This window comes from Podarcis muralis, chromosome 13, assembly GCF_964188315.1.
Source record: "Podarcis muralis chromosome 13, rPodMur119.hap1.1, whole genome shotgun sequence".
Classification (NCBI taxonomy): Eukaryota; Metazoa; Chordata; class Lepidosauria; order Squamata; family Lacertidae; genus Podarcis; species Podarcis muralis.
Genome location: NC_135667.1, coordinates 11008655 through 11028540, shown reverse-complemented (window position 1 = coordinate 11028540; position 19886 = coordinate 11008655). Strand labels below are relative to the sequence as shown.

General features: G+C 47.5%; 1 protein-coding gene across 1 annotated transcript in view; it reads left to right on the top strand.

The window, feature by feature from the left end:
* The window catches only part of LOC114582756 (vigilin-like), a 56313-nt gene that overhangs the window by 22404 nt on the left and 14023 nt on the right, over positions 1–19886 (top strand). Inside the window, exons 2-17 of the mRNA XM_028703994.2 lie at positions 115–194; positions 1795–1907; positions 3571–3719; positions 5363–5578; positions 5810–6016; positions 7471–7686; positions 8897–9103; positions 10551–10658; positions 12174–12278; positions 13330–13408; positions 13710–13849; positions 15303–15407; positions 16533–16646; positions 17666–17752; positions 18495–18626; positions 19469–19687. Coding sequence (XP_028559827.2) covers positions 1832–1907; positions 3571–3719; positions 5363–5578; positions 5810–6016; positions 7471–7686; positions 8897–9103; positions 10551–10658; positions 12174–12278; positions 13330–13408; positions 13710–13849; positions 15303–15407; positions 16533–16646; positions 17666–17752; positions 18495–18626; positions 19469–19687 — 2160 coding nt within the window. The 5' untranslated portion in view covers positions 115–194; positions 1795–1831. The remainder of the gene's footprint in view (positions 1–114; positions 195–1794; positions 1908–3570; positions 3720–5362; positions 5579–5809; positions 6017–7470; positions 7687–8896; positions 9104–10550; positions 10659–12173; positions 12279–13329; positions 13409–13709; positions 13850–15302; positions 15408–16532; positions 16647–17665; positions 17753–18494; positions 18627–19468; positions 19688–19886) is intronic.

The window sequence follows — 19886 nt, the reverse complement described above, 5'->3', positions numbered from 1 at the left end:
TGCGTTTCGGCACAGGGCTGTGTTGAAGAGTTTGTTTCTCAGCTCAGGCGGAAGGGGCTCCCTTCGCCCTGTTCGTAAGTGGGTCCTCCTGACAGCGCATAATCTTTCTTTCAGGACCAAAGCAGCCGTCACGCTGAAGCGCCACAGGTAGCCTCGTTCAGGACGGACCCTTCTGGCACTTGACCATTTTGCAGGTGAGTCTCCCGCTCCCCGCATCCAGCAAAAGGGAAGAGTGAGGTGCAACAGGGGGACCCGGGATCACTGGGAGCCTCTGCCAAGGTGGAAAGCATGGGGGCATCCTTCCCATCTGCGCCATGGGGCGGGCAATGTATTTGTGCATGTGTTTGTTTTGCTTTAACATGTGTATGCCGCTTTTCCAACAACACTAAAATGCCTGCTGAACGCTTCTGTTCCTCCAGGCCTACACAGGCAATTAAGAATACATCCTTCCACAATAGTTAACTGATTTTTTAAAACTATTTTAAGGTTTTATTGTTTGATTTTATATTTTTATTGCTGTAAACCGCTTTAATATAGAAATATTTATATCAACAACTTTGAGCACAACAGTTAAAAATTAGGAAACGACATTGCCGTCGATGTCATCCTATCCCAAAACGGAATAATATGTAAGTAAACCGGAAATAAGGGACGCGGGTGGCGCTGTGGGTTAAACCACAGAGCCTAGGACTTGCCGATCAGAAGGTCGGCGGTTCGAATCCCCGCGATGGGATGAGCTCCCGTTTCTCGGTCCCTGCTCCTGCCCACCTAGCAGTTCAAAAACACATCAAAGTGCAAGTAGATAAATAGGTACCACTCTGGCGGGAAGGTAAACGGCGTTTCTGTGCGCTGCTCTGGTTCGCCAGAAGCGGCTTAGTCATGCTGGCCACGTGACCTGGAAGCTGTACGCCGGCTCCCTTGGCCAATAAAGCGAGACGAGTGCCGCAACCTCAGAGTCGGTTACGACTAGACCTAATGGTCAGGGTTACCTTTACCTAAAGCGGAAATAAGCCGTCCAGTGAGCGATTAATGCAGCTCATGCAAATGCCTAAAAATTCAAAAACAATTTAAAATATACGGCACCTGTTTCTCATGCCTCAATATTACTGTGGTGGTTGCATTGGCGAAGCGGAAGAAAATAGGAGCTGAGGTTGCATCCTCCCTCAAACCTGAAACAGATCACATCCTCCGAGTCTCATTTAAAATAGCTTCCTTCATCGCTCCTCCACTATCAGTCTGAGTGGAGGGACAGGGGACCCATAATATTTTGCTTGACTCTTCTTGTTGGTTGCTTTGATGCAACAACATCTGACACTTGGCAGGGACAGAGCATTTCAAATTCCGAGGCATCCTCCACAAGCAAAAGAAATTTTTGCCTGATGCCGAGTAGCACCACAAATGGGGCAGCGCAACTCAAAAAATCCCACTTTTCTCTGGTCATCTACCTGAATTCAAACAGTGGTGTTGGTTGTGAGATATAAGGGGGAGCCTTGGGCTGATGGGTTTATTGTTCAGGCATGGCTCATTTGGTATTGGGAAGTCTAAGAACATTGGATAATAATACATGGTTGATCTAACGTGAGCGATGCACTTAGAGCAACCTCCGCACAATCTTGGGCTCACCCAGATGTTTTGGGCTACATTTCTCATCAGCCTCAGCCAGCAAAACACCTGGAGGGACCAGGTTATTAGGAGGCTGACTTAAGTGATGTGGTCGCTCTTTCTAAAGGAGTCACAATAGCTTCGCCAGCTCCTGACCTAACTTTCTCTCTCTCTCTTTCGTCACTCCAACAGTGGAATACCGGAAACGCGCAAATCTGGGTTTGAAGCTATGAGCTCGGTAGCAGTGTTAACACCCGAAAGCTTTGCTGAGCACCGCAGCGGGCTGAGGGATGAAGAAACACGAGGTGAGATGGGCAGGAATCTTTTGGTGTGGGTGTGTCGTGAGGCTGCTGCTCACACAATGAATGAGATGCGTGTCTGTTGATGGGTAAGTAAGGCTGGGTAAAAGCTAGAGTGGAATCCACTGGCGGAACTGATAAACCAACATGCTCTGGAAAGGTAAATATTCAGACACCGGTAGAAGAAACTTTCACTCTTCCTGGGACGCTTTTGTTACCGGCCCTAAAGTTGTCATTCAGAAGGGAGACTCCAGGGTCGAGTTGCTCTATTGAAGCTTGTTGAAAGTTCAGTTCCATCACGTGTGAATTGAATCAAAATAATGGCTTCGTGGGACGCAGGTGGCGCTGTGGGTTAAACCACAGAGCCTAGGACTTGCTGATCAGAAGGTCGGCGGTTCGAATCCCTGCAACGGGGTGAGCTCCCGTTGCTTGGTCCCTGCTCCTGCCAACCTAGCAGTTCGAAAGCACGTCAAAGTGCAAGTAGATAAATAGGTACCGCTCCAGCGGGAAGGTAAATGGCGTTTCCGTGTGCTGCTCTGGTTCGCCAGAAGTGGCTTAGTCATGCTGGCCACATGACCCGGAAGCTGTATGCCGGCTCCCTCGGCCAATAAAGCGAGATGAGCGCCACAACCCCAGAGTCGGCCACGACTGGACCTAATGGTCAGGGGTCCCTTTACTTTACCTTTACCTAATGGCTTATCCCACTACAAGTGCCTTATTGGCTAACCAATGGCAGGGTGCTTTGTGCTATCAGCAACATTGGCTTGTAAACAGCCGGCTGCACTTATTTTACATAATATATTTCAAGTTTGTGGCATGATGGTCACAATCCGCTTTGCATTTCATTCCCCTGTGGACCTCGCTGCTTAATTTTTGTTTTACTGTGTGCATTTACTCCTGCCAACTGAGGTTTATACTTCACTTGCAGGAATTGCTCGGGAATTCTAATAAACCAAAAAATCAGTGCAGTTTTGAAAGGTTCCATCTGCCTTATTGATTAAAAGTGGTGTATGATTGCATCCAAGCATAGATGAAAACCTGCTCATTGATCTCAAGAAACATCGCACAAAGTTTGGTGTCCAAATGCATCACAGAAAAGCCCCCTCCCCACCCCCACAAAAACCAGAAAGCATCCAAAATGAACCCCAAAACAAACCTGTATGTCAAGATGCTGTGAAAATGAAGCTTTTATTTTCAAAGCATCCCAATGCTTCTTTTTTGGGGTGGGTCACATGGAGAAAACAGCCTTAGGAGATAATATCTGTTAGATATTACCTCCCATTTACAAGTTCATGTGAACAGGAGATACTGTACATCTGGCTTGCAAGATCTCTGCAGGCTGTTTTTCGATTTGACCCCTGAAGCAGCGCCTTTAGGCAATAAGTGGCTGAAACGACATTGGGCTGTTTTGAAAATAACATCCTCATTTTCTCAGCATCTTGAGATGCCGCCTCTTTTGTTGCTGGGTTCAAATGCACAGTGAACAGACAACTTTCCAAAATATAGAGTAGATGCATCTGATTAAGTGGTCTCTAGTCCACAAAGTAATTTGATCAGAAGCCTGGGTGTGTCTTCTGTTGCCTGCACAATCCCTTCTCTAAACCAGGATTTTTCTCCCCACCCTCGTGTGTGATCTTGCTGTCTCTTTCTATGTTTGTCTGCTGGGCAGGTGGTGTCCCAGAGGATGAGGCCTACATCCCCACTTACTTGGAAGCCTTTCCGCCACTCCCAGAAAAGGGAGCCCCCGGGGAAAAGTCCAGTGAGCTTACGGGAGTATGGAACAAAATCCGGCCTATCAAATCCTCTGTCATCACCCAGGTGAGTGTGCAGAGGCAGAGCACAGGGAGTTCCACTTCAGCTGCTGGCGTGTCTTTGCAGAATACCTTGTGTGTGTGTGTGGTGTGTGTGCAAGGGAGAAAGAGGCTTCCCTATGGGGGATGTTAATTGTGAAGTGTTTATCTCATTGCTGGATATGTAGCCAAAATAATCAGCAGTTCTAGAAAGATGGTTTCGAACTTGGAAGCAGTAAAGCTGAACTGAAGTACTTGTGCTGCCTCGCTCAAAACCAGTGTCTTGGATGTACGCTAGGCAAAGGATTGGCAGCAACTGTGCGAAAAAGCCTCTGCATCCTTCTCTTATTAGGAGAGCATTGTCGTGGTTCTGTCTCGCCTCCAGTATCCGAGGCCTCTGGGTACCAGTTCAGAGAGGATGAGCAGGAAAGTCCTGTTGTGCTCCTATCCTGCTTTGATAGCTCAGTTGATAGAGCATGAGACACTTAATCTCAGGGTTGCTGGTTTGAGCCCCAATTAGGCAAAAGGATTCCTGCATTGCCGGGGGTTGGACTAGATGACCCTTATGGTCCCTTCCAACTCACGGTAGCTCCTTGTAGCCTTCCCAGTAGCAACTGGTTTGCCGCTGCAATAACGAGAATGCAGGACTAGATGGGCCTTTTGGTGTCCCAGCAAAGGAAGAATGGATACAAAAACTTACGGAATATGCAGAAATGGCGAAACTTACTGGAAGAATAAGAAACCAAGATAACGTTCTTTTATTATAAAAGAATGGAAACTGTTTCTTGACTATTTACAGATAAATTGTAAACAGATAAGAACATTGGCAGGGTTATTGTAATAATCTGCAGCTTCATAAGAGTATGTATTTAAAGAAGATGAGTAAATGAGCGAATTAAGTTAATATGGATATGCAGAAGATATTAAAAATTTAAGGAATCGCAGAAAGAGAGGATAGGAAGTCAAGCTTTGAAATGTCAAAATGATTGTAAAATTAGTGAAATGTACAAACTTGAAAAGTATGTTTTAAAAAAACTCGCATTCATCCAGTTAAGTAGATTGAAAATGGAGGGGGAGGCAAGCAAGAGAAACTGCTCCATGCTACATTAAATTAACGTGTGGAACCCTCCACGGTTGGCTTTGAAAGCAGATTGTGCATATTTATCTATTGCCTTTATATCTCACTTCTCTGTGGAGCTCAAAGTGGATGGCGTGGTTCTCCTGCTGCCCCTCCTTTTAATCCCCACAACCACCCTGCAAGGTGGGTTAGACTGAGAGGGAGTGACCGGCCCAGCGTCACCCAGTGAGCTTCACAGCCAAGCGGGGATTTGAACCCTGGTCTCCCAGGTTCTAGTCCAGCACTCTTAACCGCTGTACCACACTGGCTCTCATGCAGGATAGATGTTTGCAAGTAGCCATTGGCGGGCTGAGAGCTAAACAGAACCTCCCATGTTCTGAGACACTGTGCCATGCCATGTGCAGGAGGACAACGGGGGCATTTGTGCCTAGTCTGTGGGCTTATTACCAGGAAATGCCTGGTGGGCACAGAGGGAAGCGGGATTCTTTCTTGGATGGGCCTTTGATCCGGTCCAACATTACCTGCTTTTGCACTTGGAAATAGACATTTTGCAGCATATAGACCCGGCCCTTCAGGTGTTCCTTCCTTGGCAGGTGTTTCACGTCCCCCTGGAAGAGCGACGCTACAAGGACAACAGCCAGTTCGGAGAAGGTGACGAGGCCAAGGTGTGCGTGGACATCATGCAGAAGACCGGGGCTCATATTGAGCTCTCCTTGGCCAAGGACCAGGGCCTGTCCATCATGGTGACCGGCAAACTGGACTCCGTCATGAAAGCTCGGAAGGAAATAGTCGCTCGGCTTCAGACCCAGGTGCGTGCAAAGCCCTTCCACCCCAAAGTGTGTCTCCCTCCACCCCAGCACCTCTCGCTTTTCTGCAAGCGGCTATTATTCTGCGAACTGCCCTGAGGTCTTTCGATGAAGGGTGGGATATAAATGTAACAAATGAGTAAGGCAGCTCCCTGTGTTTCTGTATCAAGCAGCCCTTGTTAAAACAGCATTTGGAAAACCCAGCAAAGCCGCTGTCCTCTCCCCTTTCCACAGGCTTCAGCTACTGTCACAATCCCCAAGGAACACCATCGCTTTGTGATCGGCAAGAACGGCGAGAAACTACAGGAGCTCGAGCTGAAGACGGCCACCAAGATCAACATCCCGCGGCCTGAGGACCCCAGCAATCAGATCAAGATCACGGGCACCAAAGAAGGCATCGAGAAGGCGCGGCACGAGATCTTGCTCATCTCGGCAGAGCAGGTGAGCCGGGGGGAAGAGTCACAACTCCCCACCCTTTACCTCCAAAGGCGGAAGGTAGCGGGAGTGGGAAGCAGTTGCGCAAGAGACTTCTGATGGCCTGCCTTGCGGCTTCTCCTCTTCGATTTAAAACCAGCGAGCAGGTTTTTGCAGTGGACTCTGGCACGCTGCATTCCATTGCTAGAGCAAGCCGCCCAACAGAAGATCTGGAATTTTTGCGGCTCTAGACACAACATGGAGGGGTTTTATGCAGGGCACAATATTGTGCTAAATTGCTAAATCTGGGATACCAGCTTCAATGGGGTATTTTGGGAAGGCTAGGAAGGGATACTAGATGGCTATCTTTCTCCTTGGCTGTCGGAGACAGTTTGCCTCGGAGGTACCCGTTCCTAGCTGCATTCTGGTCCTGCTTGCAAACTTCCCATAGGTATCCGGTTGACCACTGAGAACCAGGATGCTGAGCTATTTGTGTTTATTTTTGTGGGAATGTTGAGGAAAGTAGGAGAGCATATATTGATTAAATATGATCCCTCCTCACTCACGCTAGTGAGCAAGCAGCAGAGCACATTCCTGTGCACATGGCTTGAAGCTAGTTGATGGATTCGTTAGAATCATTTAAGCCAAGCAATCCAGCCTGGCTTGTCCAGTCTATCTTGTTCCTGGTAAGTTTCCCCTTTTATTTCCCTCTGGAATAATAATAACATGGCAGTCTTGATTAAAAATAAGAGTAAAGCCTACTTTCATTCAGTCCACCGTAGTATTTTGAAGACAGGCTTTATCTTGTGGTTACAGTTAAATTTGGAGAGAAAAGAAGTCCGAGCTTGGCCTCAGACTTTTTACCTTGTGGCTTCCATCCTCTGTAAGGAAAGAGCAAAAGAGGAAGATGGCTGTGTGACCAGCCCTTTTATAGGCTCTGCCAGGGTCACGCCCATCTGTCTGGTCACATACAGGGGGAGGATGCTCCAGACAGGTGTGACAGGAAGTCCTCCTGGCTAGAGTAACATCACCCTGTGTGTCCATTCTGGGCAACAGGAAGTGTTGCATTTGACTGCTTCAGTAATGATACATCCCACAGTTTTCAGGCTGATATACAACACCGTTTATTCAGAACGCCTAAGTAGAATAGATTAGCTTTTCGTGTGATCCAGCCAAGGCTGCTCTCTGGGCTCTGTGTATCGGCATGGCTGCATTTCATGGACAGGAGCTTTTGTATCCCAGCTCCCTTCTTCAAAAGGAAGCTCATAGCGGGGAAAAGAAATCAGTCTTGGGTGAATGACTGGAAGAGGGAAAGCATATGGTGAGCGATTCACCTCCCCATTATTTCCAGGAGAGGGGCTGAATAGTGAAGAACTGAGACTTGATCCACAGGTTTTGGGTATACCAGGCCGGGGCAGCCTGCGATCAAGCAGAGGTTGCTCCTCTTCAGGTGGGTCAGCAGATTTCCCCTTGTGTTCCAGGATAAGCGGGCCGTGGAGCGCTTGAACCTGGAGAAGGCCTTCCACCCTTTCATTGCTGGAGCCTTCAACAAGGTGGTCCAGGAGATCATGCAGGAGACCGGGGCTCGCATCAACATCCCGCCGCCCAGCGTCAACAAAGACGAGATCATCATCACCGGCGAGAAGGAGCCGGTGGCCCAGGCACTCCTGCGGATCCGCAAGATCTACGAGGATAAGGTGGGTGGGTTTGCCTGTTCCAAGAAATGGCATTAACGGCACTTTGACAGAAGCACCAAAGCTGTAGAGAGCTCTGTCGCTTAGCGTTTTAGCTGGCAGCTTCTGTAAGAAAGGGAGTGTCAGCTACATCAAGCAGCCCCTTTGAGTGCAGGTGGTCCCGGCGCTGCCTGGGGCAGATGGGAGTGACAGGCCAAGACATCTAGTGGGCACCAGGTTGGCAAAAAGCTGCCCTAAAGAAATCAGTGGCCACTTCTACATGCACTTTCTACATTAAATGGGTGGATTTGGGGCCGTCACCTTGCTGTAATTTGCAAAGGAGCAGCAGAAAAAAAGAAACATGGATTATTATTTTTAGAACGTGCATGTGTGTTGCGGCAGAAATCCTCTTAAAAGCATTTCCTCCCTGTTGACTGGAGGGAATGCACCTTCGAAATTGGCGCTTGCAAGGTGCAGGAGAAAAATCTTCCCCCTCGTTAATCAGGGACACCAGAATGCTTATAACTTCCTGTGAGCCATTTAACAGGATAAAGTAGGGTTGGGAAGCCCATGATAATAATAATAATTTTATTATTTAAATCCCTCCCATCTGGTTGGGTTTCCCCAGCTACTCTGGGCAGCTCCCAACAGAATATTAAAAACATGATAAAACATCAAACATTAAAAGCTTCCTTAAACAGGGCTGCCTTCAAATGTCTTCTGAAAGTCAGATAGTTGTTTATTTCCTTGACATCTGATGAGAGGGCATTCCACAGGGCGGGCACCACTACTGAGAAGGCCCTCTGCCTGGTTCCCTGTAACCTCACTTCTTGCAGTGAGGGAACCGCCAGAAGGCCCTTGGTGCTGGACCTCAAGTGTCCAGGCTGAACGATGTGGGTGAAGACGCTCCATGATCCTTCTGCTGTTTCTGGGCTGCAGCGCCCATCGTCCCTGGCCCATGGTCTATGTTGGGTGGGGTTGATTGGTGCTGGAGTCTGCACACAGCACCTGCAGGGCCGCCACCACCCCATTTGCGGGGTTAATGCCTCAGCCCTATTTTTTACCCTAGTCCTGAGTGCAATGCGGTCAGCCGCCCCAACTCGGTTTGGCTGGATGAGCGGGAAAGGTTTGGTAGTAGCTGCTTTCCTCTGGCCTTGCCGGGAGGCTTTTGGCAGCTTTGCTCGTTTCCATGCTGTGAAGCAGCTGCTGCTCCCTCCCGCTCCCTCTCTCTCAGAAGCGCAAGACGACCACGATCTCGGTGGAGGTGAAGAAGTCCCAGCACAAGTACATCATCGGCCCCAAAGGCAACACCCTGCAGGAGATCCTGGAAGCCACCGGAGTCTCGGTGGAGATGCCGCCCCTGGAAAGCAGCTCGGAAACGATCATCCTCCGGGGGGAGCCCGACAAGCTGGGTCCCGCTCTGACTCAGGTCTACGCCAAGGTAAAGGGCTCCGAGCATCTGTGCCGGACCGCCTGGTCCTCTTTATGCGCAGTCTGGACCATGTGGGCCACCTGAACCCCAAGGTGGATTTGACTACTAAGGATGTTCAAGAAGGTGCGTCTGTAGTGGCTTGGCAGTTTTATTGCTATTGCAAAAAAAAAAAAGGCCATTTCTTTTAAAGCAAGTTTATGTAATCGGATTTTTTTGTTTTCTTCCTTGCAACCATGTAGGTCTTAAAAAGCACCTAGTGGGAATTGTGTTACGCAACTGTAGAGAGTAATCTTCTCATAGGAGGCTCTTTGCTCCCCCGTCTCTGTCCAAAATAAGCTTTTACTTAGCGGAGTAAAAGAAAAATAATGGTGCCGCTCAAGAGACTGCACCTGGTCTCTCTTTTATCGCAGGTTTTATACCTGTGTTGGGATTTATTTACAGTCTTACCTTGGTTTTCGAACAGCTTAGTTCTCAAACCCGGAAGTGAGTGTTCCAGTTTGCAAACGATTTTTGGAAGCCGAACATCCGATGCGGCTTCTGATTAGCTGCAGGAGCTTTCTGCAGCCAATCAGAAGCCACGCCTTGGTTTCCGAATGCTTTGGAAATTTGAACGGATCGGATTCCATTCGAGAACCAAGGTACAACTGTATTTAGTATTTATGCAGTTTCTATACAGCCCTTTATCCAAAGATCCCAGGGTGGTGTACAACATTAAAAACACATTTTATGGAGCATTGATAATAAAAACATAATAAAAAGCATAATAGTCATAATAATAACAAAATCCCACTCACAGCTTTAACAGGCCATAGATTATTTAATGGCCAAAGACCTGGGTAAAGAGGAAAGTTTTTGCCAGGCACCCAAAGATGGTGCCAGGCGAGTCTCTCTGGGAAGATCATTCTACAATCGGAGAGCCACCACAGAAAAGGCCCATTCTCATGTTACCACCCTTCAGACCTCTTGGAGGTGTTTGTGTGTGTACATAAAGAAGGGCCTCAGGTGACAAGCACAGGGTCCGGGTTGGTTTGTATGGGGAGAGATGGTCCTTTCTGAGCTGAGTATTATTACATTTATATACCACTTTTTTCTTCCAAGTAGCTCAAGGTGGTGTGCATGGTTCCCCTCCCCATTTCATCCTCACAACAACCCTGTGAGGTAGGTTAGGCCAAGAGATGGCGACTGGCCCAAGATCACCCAGTGAGCTTCGCTGCTCAATGGGGATTTGAACCCTGTTCTCCTGGGAATGCTGAGTATTGTGACTTGAGATGGATGTTTGAAACGGTACTGTGGCGGCACCTAGAGACAGAACGCAGTCATTGCTGCGCTAGAACAGCTGAAATCTGGAGAGGCTATGTGTTTAAAAGGGGGAGGGGAAAAACCTAGCATGCCAACCTGGTCTCAAGGGAAACTGTGATTTGACCACAAAACTCTGCCTCTTCTCTCACCCCACCAGGCGAAGAGTGTGATGGTAGCTGAAGTAACCGCCCCAGCCTGGTTACATCGTTTTATAATTGGAAAGAAAGGACAGAACATTGGCAGGATCACCCAGCAGCTTCCGAAGGCAAGTATCGCTCGTGCAAGAGACTGGAGTAGTCGGGGTGAAACCGCATGTCTTTTCACCGTGTTTCCATTTCGATACGCGACGTATGATCCCTGTAGCCCAAGGAAGAGCTGGGTGTGATACCCAAGTAGCAAGACGTGGGCTAGGTTGGGCTGCTAGGAGGCTTGGTTTGGGTGTTCTGATAAGCCTGTTTGACGGATAGAAGGGGCAGCTAGCAAATGAACCAGCAAGTTACTAGTCCACAAGTTTTTACTACGTGCCCCACCCGTTAGACCAGAGCCAGTCATCTGTTGTGTACTGCTGGCCTCAAGGAGCAACACTTAAGACTATAAGGAGAATCCTGCTGTATCAAGCCAAAGGCCTACTTAATCCATCATCCTGTTGCTCGCAGGATTCAACCACACACCTCTGGGAAGCCCACAAGCAGGTTGCTCTTCCCCATGGGTTTCTCCAGCAGCTGATAACTCAGAGACTGCTTCTAATACTAAAGGTAGCATGTAGCCATCACGGCTAGTAGCTTTTGCTAGTCTTTCACTGGGGATTCTCATCTAATCCCCTTTCTAAAGCTGTCGAAGTCAGTGGCCGCCCCTGCATTGTGTACCAGCAGATTCCATAGTTCGACTGCATGTTGTGTGAAGACGTTCTTCCTTTTGCCCATCCTGATCTCCCATCTATTCAGCTTGTATTTTAGCATCGTGAGGTGGTCACCTGGAGGCAAGGACTACTCGCCACAGGAGAGTGGCAGTTTGCCAACCTGCCTTAGGCACGCAGGACATAAGAGATGCCTCTGGGGGATTATAACAACACACAACAAGATGGAAGAAGTAAAATATTGAGATCACACATGGGTGAAGGGGAGTGGGGGGGTATATGGGAACCTATAATATCATTTATAATATAATTTGCTAATTGCGTTGTATTTACATACAGTGGTGCCTCGCAAGACGAAATTAATTTGTTCCGCAAGTTTTGTCGTCTTGCGATTTTTTTCGTCTTGCGAAGCACGGTGTCGGGAAAGTTTTGGAAAAGCTTCAAAAATCCCCAAAGTCTTCAAAAACCTCAAAAAAGGCTACCACACCGCGTTCTATGAGTTGCTCCTCGAAGTCAAGTCGCAACTGTATTAATGGTGTTAAGAAAAAGGAAACAAACTTGCAAGACGTTTCCGTCTTGCGAAGCAAGCCCATAGGGAAAATCGTCTTGCGAAGCAGCTCAAAAAACAAAAAACCCTTTTGTCTTGTGAGTTTTCCGTCTTGCGAGGCATTCGTCTTGCGAGGTACCACTGTATAGCAAAGGGAAGCCTAGAGCAATTAGATATATTTTAATTTAGGTAATCTATGCAATAGGCTTATGTTAGAAAATGAATATGGATTTTGAATTTGATGTTTGTAATTTTTTTGGTTTTGAAATAAAAATGTAAAAAAACTTTTTTTAAAAAAGATGCCTTTGGGGGCATACTTGGGTCATGTTTTTTTTCCATCAGGCATATCAGAAGTTTATTTGCTTGTTCCTTTTCAGGTTCACATCGAATTCACAGACGGTGACGAGAAGATCACGCTAGAAGGACCCACCGAAGAGGTGGAGCTGGCTCAGATGCAGATCCAGGAGATTATTCGGGACCTGGTGAGCCGCTGCAGCTTCTTGCCGCAGAGTTGTCTGTTGCTGGCCCAGTCGCAGGAGCACGAACCGCAATCCCACCATCTTGTGAAAAAGTTCACTTCCGCAGGAGCCCCCTAGCATAGAGTGGGGCTTGGTATATTGAGAGCTAAGATGATGATAATGATAATGAAAATAATTTATTTATACCCCGCCCATCTGGCTGGGTTTCCCCAGCCACTCTGGGCAGCTCCCAACAGAATATTAAAAACACAATAAAACATCAAACATTAAAAACTTCCCTAAACAGGGCTGCCTTCAGATGTCTTCTAAAAGCCAGACTTAGTTGATCTCTAAGGTGCTACTACGGGACTTGGGTGGGGATGTGGGTTAAACCACAGAGCCTAGGACTTGCCAATCAGAAGGTCGGCGGTTCGAATCCCCGCGACGGGGTGAGCTCCCGTTTTTCGGTCCCAGCTCCTGCCAACCTAGCAGTTCAAAAGCACATCAGAGTGCAAGTAGATAGATAGGTACAGCACTGGTGGGAAGGTAAATGGTGTTTCCATGCGCTGCGAGATGAGCACCGCAACCCCAGAGTCAGCCACGACTGGACCTAATGGTCAGGGGTCCCTTTACCTTTACCGTTAAGGTGCTACCGGAAGGAATTTTTTTATTTTGTTCTAAAAGTCAGTTGTTTATTTCCTTGGCATCTGACGGGAGGATATTCCACAGGGTGGGGTGGGGGTAAATAAGATGCCCCCCCATTAACATATGAGATGGAAACTGAATCTGTTAAGAAGCCTTAGGAATATAATTAGATTATTATTTTCTAACTGCCCTTCCCAAGGTGGGTTCCAACAGTGCAGTTATAAAAGCAGATAAAACCATTTCTGGCAGACAGGTCAGGAGAATTCTGAGAGTAGACCGGGCAGAAATAGCATCAATGCTTTTCTGCGAGGGAGTCCATATCTCCAGAGGGCACGGTAGAATTGCAACAGAGCCACTGTGGGCGGAGGCCACGAGGTGAGCTCACCATCTTCTCTTTCCCTCCTGCCCTCCCAAAAATATACCTTTGCAGCTCGGCCGAATGGACTACACCGAAGTGCTCATCGATCAGCGGTTCCATCGTCACCTGATAGGGAAGAATGGAGCCAACAGTGAGTGCTGGTGTGCCAACACAAGCGCTGGGCAATTTGTCTTGGAGGAGTTGCGGTGGGTAGCGGCTATGTGACAATTGAGGACACCTGCCAGGCAATGTTTGCAAAGGTTTGGTGCTGGCCTCTGTGTCTCCGATCCTGCCTGTCTCTTTCTCCCTCTCCCCCCCCCCCAATTTTTTAAATTAATTTTCCACATTTTTAAACAAACAAACAAGCACAAATCATAGCTGAACTTGATCCAAAATTAATATCATAGTAATCCTGCCTGTCTCTCTCTCTCTTCCCTTCTGCGTGCTGCCAGTCAACCGCATCAAGGAACAGCACAAAGTCTCCGTCCGCATCCCGCCCGACAACGAGAAGAGCAACCTGATCCGGATTGAGGGAGACCCGCAAGGGGTTCAGCTGGCCCGCAAGGAGCTGCTGGAGATGGCTGCTCGCATGGTAAGGGAGAGGCCAGCATCTCGGCTGGTACCCTCGTCTCTTGCTTCGTCTCCCCAGGCTGGAGTTAGGATGGAAGAAGAAGGAGGAACCAATCAGGAAGAGGGAAGGGGAGATTGGAAGGGGAAATGCATGGCAGTGGGAGGGGGTGAGGTTGGAGGGGTTACAGGGGTGAATAAGATCTTATTTGGTGGGGGGCGGAGATGGAGGGCTAATAGCTCAGTATTCATTCTTTCAATTTGTATCCCGCCCACCTCCCAAAGGAGCCCAGGCCAGCAAACACATCTATATTAATTTTTACTTTATTTTATTTTGATAATAATTTTATTAGTTTTCAATTACAGTCCAATAACAGCCTTGTTTTTAACACTGCCAAATTATAATACATTTACTAATACCAATCGTTCAGATACTGAATTATATAATTTAGGTGCCACCCTGCCCACCCCCCGCATGCTAGAATTGCTGGTTTGATGGTTTTCTGTGTTCCAAAATCTTACTAATTTCTATTACATTCCGGTCAAAATAATAATCCTTTATACAACAACTGCAATATTAATAGCATCTATTCATGTTAACACATTAAATGATTTATAAAACAACACTCAAACTATATCCTTGTTCTTCCTGTGTGCGGCAATTATTCTCTCTGTGATGTTTCTTCCTGTCCTTGTAAAATGTGATTTCTATTTCTGTTTTAAAGAGCATTCTAAAAATTGTTCTAAAATATACTCTCAGCTTGAAGAGATGCCATGAACAGTAATTTTCAGACATCAAACGCCTGGGTCAACAGGGATGCTTTTAGATTCCTTCTGGGAGTCCCTTAAGGAGGGAGGCAGACACTTTGCATCAGGGAGGGTGTTCCACAAATGTGGAGCTACCACTGAAAAGGCCCTGTTGGTAAATTTCCAGCCAGGCATCACCACCCCCCCCCCCAAGCCCTCACTGATTGTCAGCTTCTGCCAAAGCAGGCAAGATTAGACTAAATTTGAACAGTGATCTGGCTCCATGCAAACCAGAGCCTCTTAAAGTGGAAATATTCTGCCTTCCGTAGAGTCAGAGCAGCACAGAGCGAGGCGCATTGGTTGGAAAGTTGGGCTTAGGAACTGGGAGAGCAGGGTTCAAATCTCCAGCTCACTAGGGTGACCTCAGACCAGCCACATCCCCTCAACCCGAACCCTACCTCGCAGGGTCGTTGTGAGGTTGGAACGGGGAGGGCGGAGAACCGTGTATTCTACCTTGAAGCTCCTTGAAGGAAGGGTGTGATAGAAATGTATCAAATAAAAGAAAGGGGAAAAATACGACAGATAAAGGAGGCGGGACTCTGGGTGCTTCTTCATGGATCCCCTCCCAGAATCTTTTGCACAAGGACAGTGCTTGTAGCAGCCCCATTGAGCAGGAAGGAGTCTCTCTCAGGGCGGATGCAGCTGACTGGTTGTGTGGGCTTCTGTCCTAGGAAAACGAACGCACAAAGGACCTCATAATCGAGCAGCGCTTCCACCGGACCATCATTGGGCAGAAAGGCGAGAAAATCAAGGAGATCCGTGACAAGTTTCCTGAGGTAGGAAAGAAAAATCATTATATTTATATATATTTTTGTCTTGAAAGTCTACTCAATATTGATCCAGAGTAGATTCCAATGTATAGTTATCAGAGTGAAAACTTAAACACGCTGCAGGATTCCCAAAAAATGGACCAGAGGCAATTAATATTTCATCCAGCAGAGCTTTACTGCTACTGAAGGCAAATGAGCACAATGGTCACAAATCCAATACATTCAGGATTGGCACTGTCCATAAGAAATCCAGGTTATTTATGTATGCCACTTCTGCGGCTCGTGTTTTGCTAGCCCAAAAATGGAAAACGAGCAAAGTCCCAACTAAAGAAGATTGGCAACTTAAACTGATGGAATAGCTTGTGGGCGTAACATATAGAATAAGAGAACAAGAAGAACATATGTTTAAAGAAGACTGGAAAATGTTTACTGAATATATGGAGGAAAACTGTGTTTATTTGATAACTTGGGCAGCATTAAAATAAATTCAACAGTGTATATAAGTTTTGGTGGATGTAATAATGGAATACTGAATGGTTTAGTTTATATAAAATATGCAGGGATGTATGTTGTGCAATGAACCATGGAAAGAGAAGAAGGGAAGTCATTGATATTATAAGGATGTTTAAATGAGTATTCAAAATGGTAAAACTGAAAGTTTAATAAAAATTATATATGAACGAAATACAGTGGAACCTCAGGTTACGGCGGGGATCTGTTCCGGAGGCCCTGCCGCAACCCAAAAATGACACACATTAAAGCGCCGCATCTGCGCGAGCAGCGAACCCAGAAGTAACCCGTTCCGGTACTTCCAGGTTTGCTGCGGACGCAGAACGAGGTTTGACTGTAGAGAAGTATGGGCAATACCTGATTGAAAGTCAGAGGATAAGGACTCAGCACTCTTTGTTATAACTCATTGTTGTGCATGGAGAGAGGGAAAGCAGAGTTAAATATGCAAAGCAACTTGTAGCTGATGTGATTGCCTTACCCTGCACAATCTCCAGAGTTGCATAGCAGCTTAGAAGCTCACCTTTTTAACTCTGTCCTCGTTTAATCCCTCCCCACAAAAGAAGGGGACTCTAGGTGCCTACCCCTTGACTCTGAGTACTGATAACTGCTCCACCCCTACAGGTTATCATCAACTTCCCAGACCCCTCTCAGAAGAGCGACATCGTGCAGCTACGTGGGCCCAAGAACGAAGTGGAAAAGTGCGCCAAGTATCTCCAGAAAGTCATTGCGGAGCTGGTAAGTCCCAGGCTTGTTAAGCTTGCAGATGAACAGGGCTGCTGCTCGGCTCCCCACCCCCTTTGCTCAACGTGACGGAATCCCATCGGGGTGAAACCCATCCTTTCCCCCAAGAACTGGGCTATTTGGGAAGGGAGGGAAGAGGGGAAGGATGTCTGTTTGCTGCTGCTATGACCAGTGTCTTGCTGAAGTGTTGCTGCTCCGCCAGGTGTGCTTCTTTTGCCCAGGCAGGTGACCTCGGGATGTACCACCTCATGTGGTCGGAAAGGGGGTAGCACAGTGGTGGCCTGAGATGACTGGCAGGCAAAGGAAGCTTGGTTGGATACAAGGAAACTTTTTTATTTTTATTATTTAGTAGTTTATACGCCCTGTTCTTCCTCCAGGTTGGAGCACAGGGCAGCTTCCGATGCAACATGCAACAGTAATCATATAAAAAAGACACAATAAAACCGAATAAAAGCATACCACCATTGTAAAAACAGCCAAACTAGGCCTGAACTCCAGCCAGTGTCTGCATCAGGTTCCAGATATCTGGACAAATAAATAAGTGAAAACATATCTAAATATAGCTAATGTGGAAGGTTGACATATTTCAGTTCAGAGAGTTTTCCATTAAACAGGGCACCACCTCTGAGAAGGCCCTGTCTCATTCCTTATTGGAATAATAATCCATAATTATTTGTATATTCATTAATTCATACCTATTTCCATATCTTCCGGTCTCGTTTCCTGTTGCCCACGATTTCCCGCCCTGATTTAAAAAGAAAAGTCCCTTCCATTTTTGCTTCTTCCATTCTTTCTCCAGGAGAATTGCCCGAAACCTGGTGGCTTTGTCCTTTGAGTGTGCCCTTTGCCCTTGCACCCAGGATCCTTTCTGTCTCAGCTCTATCTCTGCCATCTCAAGACGCTTCTGAATGTCTCTTATCAATGGTTCCATACCTCTCCTCCAGCATTGTCTGTCTCACTCCTCCAGGCATCATATTTAACTTCATGGATTTTCTTCTTCTTCTTTGCCTTAGGTTGAAAACAGTTTTTCTATTCCAGTCCCTATCTTCAAGCAGTTCCACAAGAACATTATTGGGAAAGGAGGCGCCAACATCAAAAAGGTAAAAGTGTGTGTGTGGGGGTCCTCCTTTCGATTTCCTCCCCTCCCCCAAGAATTGGGCTTGGGGTGGTAGAGTGTCTCACTTTCTGAGGATAGAGGTCCAAGCCAGTTAAGAATCGGTGAGTCAGTTCCAGCATGTTGGCCTGACACCTCTGATGTTGTAAAGAACCAGTGCAAACCTCTGGAGCTTTGGTCTAAGAGGGGTCCTAACCAACTGCTGCTGCCAGACAGCGGTCTGTTCACCTAGTCACTGCGAGTGGCGCTGTGGTCTAAACCACTGAGCCTCTTGAGTTTACCGATCAGAAGGTTGGCGATTCGAATCCCCGCGACGGGGTGAGCTCCCGTTGCCCTGTCCCAGCTCCTGCCAACCTAGTAGTTCGAAAGCACACCAGTGCAAGTAGATAAATAGGTACCACTGTGGCGGGAAGGTCTATGGCGTTTCCTTGCGCTCTGGTTTCCGTCATGGTGTCCTGTTGCGCCAGAAGCTGTTTAGTCCAGCTGGCCACATGACCCGGAAAGCTGTCTGCAGACAAACGCCGGCTCCCTCGACCTGAAAGCGAGATGAGCACCACAGCCCCATAGTCGCCTTTGACTGGACTTAACCGTCCAGGGGTCCTTTACCTTTTAGCTGCTCACCTGCCTGCCTCCCTCTTCCAAGCCATTACCAAGGGCTTCTCCTTGTCGAGTCCCTTACGGTAGCCTAGCCTTGAGGGTCTGGGTTTGATGTTATCTCTTCACAATAGATTCGAGAGGAAACCAATACCAAGATTGACCTCCCCACAGAAAACAGCAATTCGGAGGTGATCCTGATCACTGGGAAGAAGGCCAACTGCGAGTGCGCCCGGGACCGCATCCTGGCCATCCAGAGGGAGCTGGTGGGTGTGTGAAGCTGTTTCCTCCTGTTAGTCTTTCCAGATCCCAAGGAAACGGCTCGGATATGTTCCAGTCTGTAACACAACGGCTGCAGGTGGTAGTCACGCTATCAAACCACAGTTTATTGTGACAGGAGTGAGCCTAGCCTCTCCTCGGGGGTGCATGTTCACTCCATCACCTTGGGGAGGAGCTCAGAAGCTCTCGGCTTCTGTTTTGGATTAACTGCGGCTTGGTATGTTATCCAAACCTTAACAGACCGCTTAATCTTAACTCTGGCTTGTTTGAAACCAAGGCAACATCTAACCATGGTTTGATGAAGCCGCCTTGTTTCAACAAACCGTAGATAGGATTAACTACAGTTTTAGGTCTGGCTGCAATGAATAGAAAATTGGAACCAAAAGCTTCCACATTAACCACTGGAAGTAAAAACTTCAATTGTTTTCCTTGCCGTGCCAGTGGAAGTGGGGAGATTGAGTGCCTAGGGGAAGGCTAGACTTGTTCTTTCCACAATAAGCCACGGTTTATGGTGACGACTGTCTGGATTGGGCCAAAGGCAATCTGTAGCATGTTGTATGTGGGGCTCCTCTTGGGACACCCCTGTTTCCAAATATTTTAGTCCCTTGCTTCTGCCGTTGGGACTTGTATTTTACAATACAAGCAGTTTCATGTATTTTAGTTAATTGTTTGCTCGCCTTGAACCTTACAGGAAAGGCAGGATATTAAAATTTTACGGCAATTGCTTTGGAAGCAAGTGCCAACTTTGGCCTTGGAGAAAGGGTTTTGTAGCCCTTGTCTCTCTCTGTTTCTGTCTCTCTCTTTCTATCACCCACCCCTTCCCTCCCAGGCTAACATAAAAGAAGTGGATGTGTCTATACCAGCCAAGCTGCATAACTCCCTGATTGGGGCCAAGGGGCGGCTAGTGCGCTCCATCATGGAGGAGTGTGGCGGGGTGCACATCCACTTCCCTTCCGAGGGGTCGGGCAGCGACAAGGTCACCATCCGAGGGCCTGGCGAGGAGGTGGAGAAAGCGAAACGGCAGCTGCTGCAAATCGCAGAGGAGAAGGTACCAAATAAATCAGAGGTTGCCCGGTGTTATCAGTGGGGAGAAAACAGCTGTTCTTTGGCGGTCAGGTTGCTACAATAACAGAGAGCATCCTTCACACCTCACTGTTTTCCTTTGAGCCATGGGCCGCATCCTTGGCACACTTTTAAAAGCACAATTATACCACTTTAATCAGTCACGGCTCCCCCCCCCCCCCAAG